The following is an 11,319-nucleotide window of genomic DNA, read 5'->3' on the forward strand; positions in this document are numbered from 1 at the left end:
CAAAAGAGACTTGGATACAGAGAAAACACCACCAAATATAGAAGTTTGTCCTGAAAGCGTCGGAGCCGGCCATGTTAGAATATTGTAATACATATATGATATATCGAACATGGCCTATTAAGAGCCAGAAAATTGTGGCAAGTACAAGTTAAAGCTGCACCTATTATTGGTCGGAAAGACAGGGTCAGGGGATCCGTACTTTTTCTGACGATTGAGTGATAAATAAGTCGGAAAGTAATATTCTCACGGCACAATGAAGAGGCTCGCGGAGATGTTTTCGCGAAAGATTTGGGTCATTTTAGGTCGTTTAGTCTCGGTGTTCCTTCACCTTTTCCATCATGTCCTTTTTCCTGCAAGGAAAATAGAGCCTTCTCCACCTTTTTAATGATTATAGTTTTGTTTAAACAACTTGTATAAATGATTGTAGAATACCTTAAGTTTTTACTAGCATTTTAATACACGTACCTCAGTTTTGTGAGTAGTTGTTAGATCCTATTCATTTGTTGTCGAGCGTTTTTAACATGAGCCCCTGGCTCGGAAGATTGTGCAAACACCTCCCCCACGTTTTCGACATTAAATAAATTATTACTAGCACTACTTTTATTTCCCTCGTGTTCTCGTACTGCTGCATTAGAGGAGGAACACGTCGTTTCTACTCCCGCATACGTTTTATACATCTAAAGGGTGGTTTTTCCATTGGTTTGTCGTATCTAGGATACATTAGGATACGCGGCGCGCGTTTACATCAGATGACTGACTGACGCATCCTAAATAAACTTGTCGCATTGAGTGTCTCGTGTTAGTGTGGTCTGAATGACTGTTCAGCGAAATAGTATCTATTAATAATTACCAATTATAATTCGGATTATTGTTTTCCCATGATCCTGAGAGATGATGGGAGACTGGATATGTGACAATGAACAAACGGTACAGAGTTTTCTTACCCGAAAGCTATCCACAATCTCTGAACTAACTTTCGGCGATTTACTTTTCACCAAAATTTCCGCGATTTTTGGGAAAATCATAATCTAAGATAGAAGAATTATCTGGGGATACCTGAATAGCGATTTGCCCCTCGATCACCCGGAACACCATATTTGGTTTCTGTGACGTATGGCTGATGGAAACGATCACTCGACCGTAACGAGTGCTTGATTGTCACGCTTAGCATGGAGGAAGGAGGTGACGCTTCGAATGCCGTGTTAATTGGCCAAAGTATTGAATAAAACGCAAATTTCGGACGGAGAAGTAGAAACGTGATTTGATATCAGTCATTTGAAGAAACCTTGATCGCGTTAAATGAGGACATTGCCAACGATAAAGACAGGTGAGTAGCATGAAGTTGACACGATGAAAATGAAATTCGAATCTTCGAGGAGCAGTTACAAATAATAACAATATGCAACTTGAAGCAGAAACTGATAAATCAAAACGGCATGACAACTTGATGACAAACTAGAACTTAGCGCTTAGTAGAAACTACCAGCTATGGTAGAAAGTACTGAAGCTTTAATTTGAGAGCAAGTAGAAAACCCGTGACTACCTACTATTTGCTTTTGTGCGCCGCACTTAGGAAAGACGCTGAGTTCTCAAATTTCAAGTTTCATTTTGCGAGTATCTGACATTTATGGTTCCAGCCTGAAATGATCGATCTCGCAATATACAAATGAAAACTAATGGGCACTTTCATATAAAGAAATGAAATAGATCACTGTGCATTTTAACTAGCTCCATCTGATCGATTTTCTCGGAAAATCCTGATTTTCGCAGAAGTCTGTGTACAGACGTTATCCAGTAATAATTATGGCGCTTATATGTTCTTCTACACCGCCACGCTTTTTGTGAGATCTCGTTATTTAACTTTTAAACTTCCGGCTTTACTGACAATCGCTGATTAAACTTCAAACTTACCCACCCGTTAGATTCGAGGTGATTCATAACAATGCAAACAAGGCGCCGAAATCCGATGGCCCGGCGGCCGACGGAAGTAATGCGAGAGAGACAGAATTTTCTTCCAAAGTATTCCATGCAAACCTAAGGAAAGTTGAAAATTATCACCCTTGTGGAAATCATATTCCTAGTGTATTGGTGAGTAGGTAAAATGAGGCAAGGGTTTACTCACAAACGAACTTACAACGTAATCCAGTCGTCACGCAACGCTACGCTTTCGGAAGAGAGGAGATGCCACGTCTCTTCTAAAAGCATAGCGCTCTGTAAAAGAGAGAGAGAATGCCCGAACTGAACTAGGGCGGAGTATCCAGATCATCTCGACTCCGTTTGAGTGGTGTTGGGTGACAGTAAAGGAACCTCAGTCGTTTTCTTTCGTCCTAAACTCTTCTCAGGCGGAGCTCGTAAAGTGAGAAGCTGCGTATCAAGACATGCAGTTGTGAAATTTAAGCCTGAGATTTGACAACTGCTCAGAGTTGTGTGTATAACTGCGATGATCAATCGTGTCTTGATATCTTTCTCTTTCATATATTCACTTGTAGAGTAGCAAAGTGTCGCCTTAACGCTCAGGGAAAAAAAAATCACGCACGAATGAATAAAACATTTCACAGACAAGAGTGGGGGCCTCTTCATATGAACCCGGTAACCGGGCTGGCTCGGTTACCGGGACGAATTTTGTTGTCTGTTCATATGGGAAATTTCAGCCCGGTCGACCGGGATGAAATTCAAGAAACAAAACCAAAATTTGTCTCGTTCGCGTCTGGTCTGTCGTTGCTTTGTTGACTCTTGTAACTTTACTAATGAAGGTAAATCCCATACTTCTGAAGTGAAGATACATGCAAGACAAAAATTATGCCATTCTGGCAGCTATGTTGCGAAAGCGAAGCTATTTAGTCATAAAAGTTTCGTTCCGGTCACCCGGACTGGATGTTCATATGGGAAAATTTTCATCACGGTTACCGAGATCTCAAAAACTGAGATCTCAATAACCGGGCCAGCCCGGCTTCTTATATGAACACAACGAAATTTTTACGAAAGAAAGAGTGGAGAGGCGGGATCTCGGAAACTGAGCCATGCCGGTTGACCGGGCTCACATGAAGAGCCGCCCCCCTCCCCTTCCTGGGAGCGCAAACGTTACTGAAGTAGTGCGCCTAACTTCCCAGTTTATGGTATTTATGACGGAAATCTATTTTCAGTTCCTGACCGAAGTCGTGTCACTTGTTTCACTTGAACATAAGCAGCCGAAACCGTCATTGCCGCTTATAAACCAGCTCCTCCGCTCATTAACCTGTAAGCAAAATATTCCTTCCGATTAAAAGCGCCCCCCCTCCCCCCGATATATGCCCCCTCTAGTTAAAAATAAATGATAAATTCGATTTATTATGATGTTTTAAAGCTCAATTGAAAACCATTTTATGAAAAACGAATTTTGATCGACACTGCTGTGTTCATTTCGAAACGGGTTTTTTTATTCCGCTCATAAGACTTCCCCCCGGATATAAGCCCCTCTGTTTATAAGCCCTTCCAAAACCCCTTATAAGGTTGTATGAGCTCGAGCTTATATATAAGCGGCAGTTACAGTACAGTTACAGTACGCAGACGCAATAAGGTAACAAACAGGCGCTAATTAACGGCATCTCACCCCGCCTGCGTGTATGTCGGCTTATGCTTACACGCTTCAGTAACACTTATTTTCTTTCACAAGGTTTAAAAGTTAAAAACATAAAACACTAAAGACGAAGCTTCCTCGTGTGGACAATTGAAAACGAAAGAAGAAGAACTGAAAAGAACTGATGATGTTCTACACCAAACTCTGGCAGTATCGAATCGGACAGATAAGAGAAAGTGAAGAATTCCTAGAGGGAACATTTACAGGAGTGTACAAAGAAATAGCTTTATAATTAATTGCTAGGAACAAGTGGCAGGACACAGATGAAAGAAGCTGGTGAAGAAAAATAAAAATACGACTCAGCATTTTACATAATAGGTGGCAGAGATGGGACAGCTATTGACTAACTTGCTAAAGCAATTACTAGGAGACAGTGAAACAGATAACACAACGCTGAAGTATCGAGTTAGCAGCCTGCGAAAACAGTTGATCACAGCGAAGCAACAAATGGTAGAATACCAAACGGAAGTGTTTGACTTGCAAAGACAATTACAACGAAGTAGTGCGGACAAAGCAACATCAAAGAAGGAGTTAAGAGAGGAACGAGGACGAGTTATAAACTTAGAAAGACAGTTAAGCACGACAAAGCAACAACTGGTAAGGAGTCAAACACAATTGATTGATCTGCAAAGACAACTGCCAGCGAGAGAGCAGGAAGTAACTGATCTGCAAAGGCAATTGAGTGACTTGCAGGATCAATTAGAAGAAAACAGCACAAATACGACACAAGTGGAGGAGCAGTTAAGTGTGGCATTGCTACGAGAGGCAGACAGAAAAAATCAACTGACCGATTTGAAAGAACAATTACGTGAAAAAATCAGAGCTAGAACCATCTTAAAGGAGCAAGTAAGTGAGGAAAGACATCGAGTTTTTAACTTGCAAAGGCAGTTAAGCACAATAAAGCACCAACTGGAAGCAAAGCAGATGCAATCGACTGATTTGGAAGGACAATTTCGAGAAAAGGTCGCGGATATGGCAAACATAGAGGAACAATTACGAAGGGAACAAGAACGAGTTATTATCCTGCAAAAACAGTTAAGCACAACGCAGGAACAACTGGTAGAGAAGCAGAAGCAATTGGCTGAGTTGCAGAGACAACTGACAACGAAGGACCAACAAGTTACTATTCTGCACAGACATCTGACAGTGAGACACCAACAAGTCACTGATTTGCAAAGCCATGTGACAGCAAAGAACCAGGAAGCCACTGAATTGCCAGGGAAACTGACAGCAAGAGACCAACAGATAGCTGAGCTCCAAGGACAACTGGCAGCGAGCAACGAGCAGCTTTCTGATAGGCAAAGACAAGTGACAGAGAAAGAACAACGAATTACCGATTTGCAAGAAGAAGTGAGAGCGAGAGACCAACAAGTTACCGACCTGCAAGGACAACTGGCAACGAGCAATGAACAAGTTACTAGTCTCCAACCACAACTGGCAGCGAGCAATGAACAAGTTACTGATCTGCAAGCACAACTGGCAACGAGCAACGATCAGGTTTCTGATCTACAAGGGCAACTGGCAACGAGCAACGAAGAAGTTTCTGATCTGCAAAGACAACTGGCAGCGAGCAACGAAGAAGTTACTCATCTACAACGACAACTGACAGGGAAAAAGCAGCAAGTTACTGATCTGCAAGGACAACTAACAGCGAGCAACGAGCAAGATACTGGTCTGCAAAGACAAGCTGTAGCAAGCGATCAGCAAGTTTCTGATCTGCAAGGACAGATGACAGGCTCAGCGAGCAACGATCAAGTTACCGAATTACCAAGGCAAATGACAGCTAGAGAAACGCAAGCCACTTATCTTGAAGGAGAAGTGACAGCGCGTGGCCAACGAGGTACCTATTTGCAAGGCCTACTGAGAGAAAGGAACGAACATGTTGCTGATCTGCCAAGGCGAGTGACAGCAAGAGACCAACAAGTTGCTGATCTGGGCGAACATCTGACTGTGAGCAACGAACTGGTTATCGATCTGCAAGAACGATTAGTAGCGAGCAACGAACAAGTTAATGGTCTGCAAAGGGAACTGACAGCGAGCAACCTTCAAGTCACTTATCTTGAAGGTGAAGTGAGAGCGAAAGACCAACAAGCTGCTGATCTGCAAGAACAACTAACACTGAGTAACGAACAGGTTTCTGATCTGCAGGGACAACTGGTAGCGACCGACGAACATGTTACTGATCTGCAAAGACAAGTGATTGCGAGGGACCAACAACTCAGTGATCTGGATGGACAACTGGCTGCGAAAGACCGACAGGTTTTCAACCTTCAAAGACAGAGAACGGAGAGATACCAACAAGTTACTGATCTTCAAGGGCAAGTAGCTGCGAGAGACCAACTGGTAACTTACCTGCAAGAAGAGGTGACTGCGGGATACCAACAAGTAACTGATTTGCACGGGCAACTGACTGCGAGATACCAGGACGTTACTGATCTACATGGGCAACTGACTACGAGATGCCAACAAGTAACTGACTTGCAAAGACAACTGCCAGCGAGGTATCGACAAGTTATTGATCTACAAGGACAAGGGAGAACAAGAGACGAACAAGCTACTGACCTGGAAGGACGACTGACATCAAGAGACCAACAAGGTACAGATCTGGAAGAGGAATTGATAGCCAAAGAAGAACAAGTTACTAATCTTCAAGGGCAACTGACAGCAAGACACCAACAAGTCAGTTATCTGGAAGAAGAGGTGAGAGTGAGAGACCAACAAGTTACTGATCTGGAAAGACAAGTGACAACGAGAAACCAACAAGTTACTAATCTGCAAGAACAACTGACCGCGAGCGACGAACGAGTTACTGATTTGCAAGAACGGCTGACGGCTAAAGACCAGGAAGTTACTGATCTGGAAGGAGAAGTGACCGAGAGGGACCAACAGATTACTGACCTGCAAAGAGAACTGGACACGCTCAGAGATCATGCAAGAGAACAAGACCAAGCTCCCTCCACTAATAATAGTCATGAAAGTCAACGAGACTGGGCAATAAATCGGAATGAAATAATTCTTATGCCAGATGAGCTGCTTGGGCAAGGTGCATGGGCGAGAGTTCTTCGAGGGAAATTCCGTCGTTGCGATGTGGCTGTGAAAAAAATCCATGAGGCCATTCTGTCCCCTCACAACAGGGCGGCTTTTGAGCGAGAAGTGGGCATTGCCTCAAGATGCCGCCATCCTTGCTTGTTGCAGTTTATAGGAGCAACAAACGACCAAGAAGGGCTACTACTAGTAACAGAGCTCATGACCCGCAGTTTGAGATCATTATATGAAGAGAGACCACTCACGGAAAGAGAAATAGCTGTTATTTCGCTAGATGTAGCTCAAGCACTAAACTACCTACACCAGAAAAGACCTGATCCCATTATCCACCGTGATATCAGTAGTGCTAATGTATTGCTTTGGCGACAAGGTGACGAGTGGAGAGGCAAAGTGTCGGATTATGGTACTGCTAATTTCGTCCGTCAGTGTAGGATAGATGATCCTGGAGCTGCGATTTACTGCGCACCTGAGGCCCTCAGTGGAGCACAGGATCTAATCATCAGCTGTAAGGTTAGCTTTTAATTTCACATTCCATAAATAGCCCGGTAGAGGGATGACCTCGAAAATGTTCTCACAGCAACTATCCGGGCCCTGTATCATGACCCGAGGTTCGATGCAATTCTTGATTTTAAAGCACCATCAAAGGCAGTCTTTGAGCGCGTTCTATTCAACTAAAAATTCCGGAGCTTTTGAAATGGAGGCGAATGGTACAGTGATTTCCCTGGAACGTTACTGGGGAATCCAAAAATTGTTAATTGATCGAAATCCGATCCATTTGGTTATAGCTCGCCAGGTTCTCCTCTTTTCCCCTCGCCAATGGAAATTTCCAGAAGTGCAAAACTGAACTTTTAGCCAAATGCAATGCGCGCTTTGTATCGCATGTCTTGTCCTGTTTTCTGTGGTGATTTGCTAGCTCCAGCTGTACTGTGTTGTGTTTGGATTGTATTTTGAAACACAATCCAAACTTTAACTGAGATTTTTAAAACTCCAGTGATGGTTACTACACATTCCTACTGTCATGCTACAGTAACTATTGAATTGTGTTGTTATCAGGTCGATGTTTACAGTTTTGGCGTTCTTCTCTGTGAGATGTGTGTCCGGGAATTGCCAGATCCCCAACAGCGAGAGACACAGATATCCCGTATGCAGTGGCGCCAGTTTCAAGAGATCGTAGAACGCTGTGTGCAGATAGAGCCTAGGGGGAGACCAAATATGGAAGAGATTATTGATGCCCTGGACGAGTAGTTTGGAATTGTTTTAGTGAATAGTTGGTATCGTGGTAAACATTTTTAGTCGGGTTTCATGCTTGTGATAGCTACTGTGGAATCGCTGAGATATGGCTTTGGCGATGGGTGCAGTTCGTATTTTCAGCCTAGGGTTATCTTGTGTTTATAAATAGCATCAAGTGTATACAATTACCAAATTGACGCCAGCTATTTACTCGTCTGTGCTCTTGTTGATGATAAATTTCATCACAACATTGTCAAACTAGATCGTTAATTTATTCGGCGTAAATTGTGTCATAGCATTGTCTAAGTAGCCGTGGATCCACAGACTACTTTGACAACGTTCAATGTTATGGCAAAATCTAGATATTAAGTAATAGGAGGACAGACGCTCAAAATCCTGACGTCAATTTGTTTTTACATTAACAGAAAACCAAAAATATCAAGTGTAGACTTCTGACGAGAAAAAGGCTAGAAGAAAGTGCGAGAGAACCTGAATTTCGTTTATATTGTAACATTGTTTGTAACATTGTTTGTACAATTATTTTTTTTTAAGATGTTTAAAACGTTTTTGTTCGATATCTAACTTTGACGAAGGCTTTCATCGTCATAAAGTGTTTGAAATTTTATTCAATCTGTAGAATCATTTCAGAACGTTCCCAAAATCTTGCCAAAGGTTGCAGGAGGCTTGAGAAGATTTTCGAGGAAGATCCGAAGAGTTTTGGATTAGTTACCAGTTTTCTGCTCATTTCAAACCATCTGTTTAAGTTACCAAACAAGTTATGCACTCTAAGTTGATTGCAACCCTTACGCATGTCAGTGCCGAATATACAAAACCTGTGCAGGCTTTTTATTGGCTGTTTGCTAACGGCATGGGATAAATTGATTCATTTTTCTCTCTTTCCTTTGTCCGCCTGTTGAAAGCCAAAATTAATAAGTTAAAACTCATAATAGTGTGGTAAGTAGCGGAATGAGAAGTTTATAAGGCTTCTGGTAGCATCAGTTGTAGAAAGTTTTGTTCCACAGTTTCTATTGATCACCGACGTCTGTTCAGGGAAATGAACATTTTGAGGCCGTTTCACACACTGTTGGTTCAGCTTCCAAATTCGTCAACGTAGAAAACATTTGAATTGTATGATGGAGATAACGATGAAAAGACTAACAAACTTACATACTACTATGAAGCATCTTCCCCTACAAGGATTGGCCGGAAAGAGAGCACCGTGAGGAAATTCCTTGAGGTTTTATCGACCAAAAAATTATCAAAATCATCGCGTGTCCCCTTCTTATGAATACGTTACTAAATTTGACGGTGGTTGCAATGACCTAAACTGAAGCAACTGAAAATTCTTGTTGAGTATTTCTTTTTGTAGATGTGGTTATATATGGTGTTATCGGTTACCTCGGAAGCTCCGTCTCCACTTGAGTTATAGATATTTGAAACATTTTGTTAGGTACCCAGGAAACATAGCTCGGCCAATGAAAGTAAAACAGCCATATAGCTTAATGATGATTCTTATAGCAAGCATCTTAGCTGTGTATTTTGCGTTTTGGACATTTTAAAGTAAGGAAATATTTTTGTGCCTTAGCTTAGCAACGAACGCTGGAAGTATAACTAGAATTTTAATAAAGCTAACGCTGCACTGTATGCAAAGGACTGGTTGTTTTGTGTTTTTGTTTCACGTTAATAGCAGACTTATTTAGCGTTGAAACAACCGAGGCTTGTATACATTGTACGTAACTCACAAAACTTGTAATATGAAAATCGCTTTACATTCCTCACAGTCATCACAAACGACGTTTTGAATAAACTGCTCTTGACGTTTTTGCCTTTTCCTTAAAGTCCTTAGAAGAGTTTCAGTTGAAGTAAATGCCTTAATAATGCATACTTTGTACACAAAGATCTCCTCCTCTTACAGTAATTTGGTGCTTTCATCCACGGGTCCTACAAGAACTTATTGTTCCAGAGGTTACAGTGGCGGATCTGGGTTTTGCATGATTCTCCGCCAGTGTTGTCAGTGAGTTTCTGAAACCTCCCAAACACGTGTCGTTACCGCATCAACACAAGATCAGTGCATATCGATAACAAACACAGTGAAAATCGGCTTTCTTTTCCACAGGTACAGTTTTATTCGCATCGCTCAAATTAAATGCGAACTTCTAACGAAACAATCATTTTTTTGCAATTAAAGGTATACAAAAGTGGTACCTTTTCTTTCAAAATGGTTTAGAAAAGGGTAAGGGGTTAGACCTCGGGGCAGAGCCTACCCTTCCTTATAGAACTGTTTAGAGTATATACACCCTGGGAGGAGGCGTTCCAAAAGATTGCCGAAGATTCCAAAGAGACTGATCACCGTGATCTAAGAGACACTGTTGTTTTAAATTGCTTTGCATTTTTTTAGCTTTGGTCATTCCTCTTTTATTGTCATCGACTGACAGCTTTATTTCGTTGTATAGTAGCAAGAGGTAGCTAGTATCAGTCATTGTGTGCAGCGGTCATTCCACTTACAGATGTTCATGTCAACAACATTGTGTTGTACACGTGCAGTGTTCGTGCTCGAATGCATAACAAGGAGGTTGGATTCTAATCTTGAACTTGCTCTGGAATACTTTGAAAGTAAATGGCTTTCCATTATAGCCCAGAATGTCTGGGATATAAACGATTCGTTTTTCAGTTTCCCTTCTGTTAGAAAAAAAAAACTATTTTCATTGATGAGACTATCCTTGTTGTTGAAGAGAATCACATCGAGGCCATTATTGCATTTGTAAAGGTTTCTTATTTGAAGAGTATTAACTAAAACTTTTCTATAAAATGGTGGAATTCCAGGTTTCTTCAGATAGAGAGAATCTTTGCCACATCGAAGAAGGAAATTATAATATGCTAATTAGGCCATCACGCATTGCGCGGGTTTTTGTCCTGTCCAAAAACTCGACTTCTTATCGGTTTTTTATCAATGGAAACTTGACTACCCTGGAGCCCACCAAGGGTGTTATCTACGGTAGATATGGTTGTTCTTAGTCACTCAAGCATACAAATTTCTTGGTAAATTTTCCCGAGGTAAAATCGATTGTACGTGAAAAAATGACTCCCCAGCAAAACCTTGTGTTTCCCCAGGTATAATGTTTTCGTGTCACCCTGGCAATTTTAAACGCGGCTTCCTCAGATAAACCCAGCAATGCGGACGTGGAGTTTTGGACAGTATACGTGTCGTACGTGATTTGCTAATGAACGTTTTTGGCAGAGTGTTCGTGTAAAATAATTAAGATTCGGTTGATAAAGAAAATATTACGTGTATTAAGCCAAATTGCCGCAGTATTTACAAAACGAGGGAGCAAAGCATAAACTTCTCTCGATCAGAAATTCATATCTCTCGCGAGACTCATCTAGCCGGAAAAATGCAACGCCTTGATTTCCTTAGGTACCTGAAACCC

At 41.6% G+C, this 11,319-nt stretch overlaps 1 protein-coding gene across 1 annotated transcript; it reads left to right on the plus strand.

Moving 5' to 3' along the window:
• Positions 1-917: 917 nt before the first annotated feature.
• On the plus strand, positions 918-10,218 carry LOC145466638 (uncharacterized). Its single transcript, XM_081450351.1, has 3 exons — positions 918-1,327; positions 3,653-7,171; positions 7,715-10,218. Exons 2-3 carry the CDS (start codon positions 3,944-3,946, stop codon positions 7,904-7,906), a joined length of 3,420 nt encoding a protein of 1,139 aa, XP_081306477.1. The 5' UTR covers positions 918-1,327; positions 3,653-3,943; the 3' UTR covers positions 7,907-10,218.
• The last annotated feature ends 1,101 nt before the right edge of the window (positions 10,219-11,319 follow it).

The sequence above is a fragment of the Orbicella franksi genome, chromosome 13 (assembly GCF_964199315.1).
Source record: "Orbicella franksi chromosome 13, jaOrbFran1.1, whole genome shotgun sequence".
Taxonomy (NCBI): Eukaryota; Metazoa; Cnidaria; class Anthozoa; order Scleractinia; family Merulinidae; genus Orbicella; species Orbicella franksi.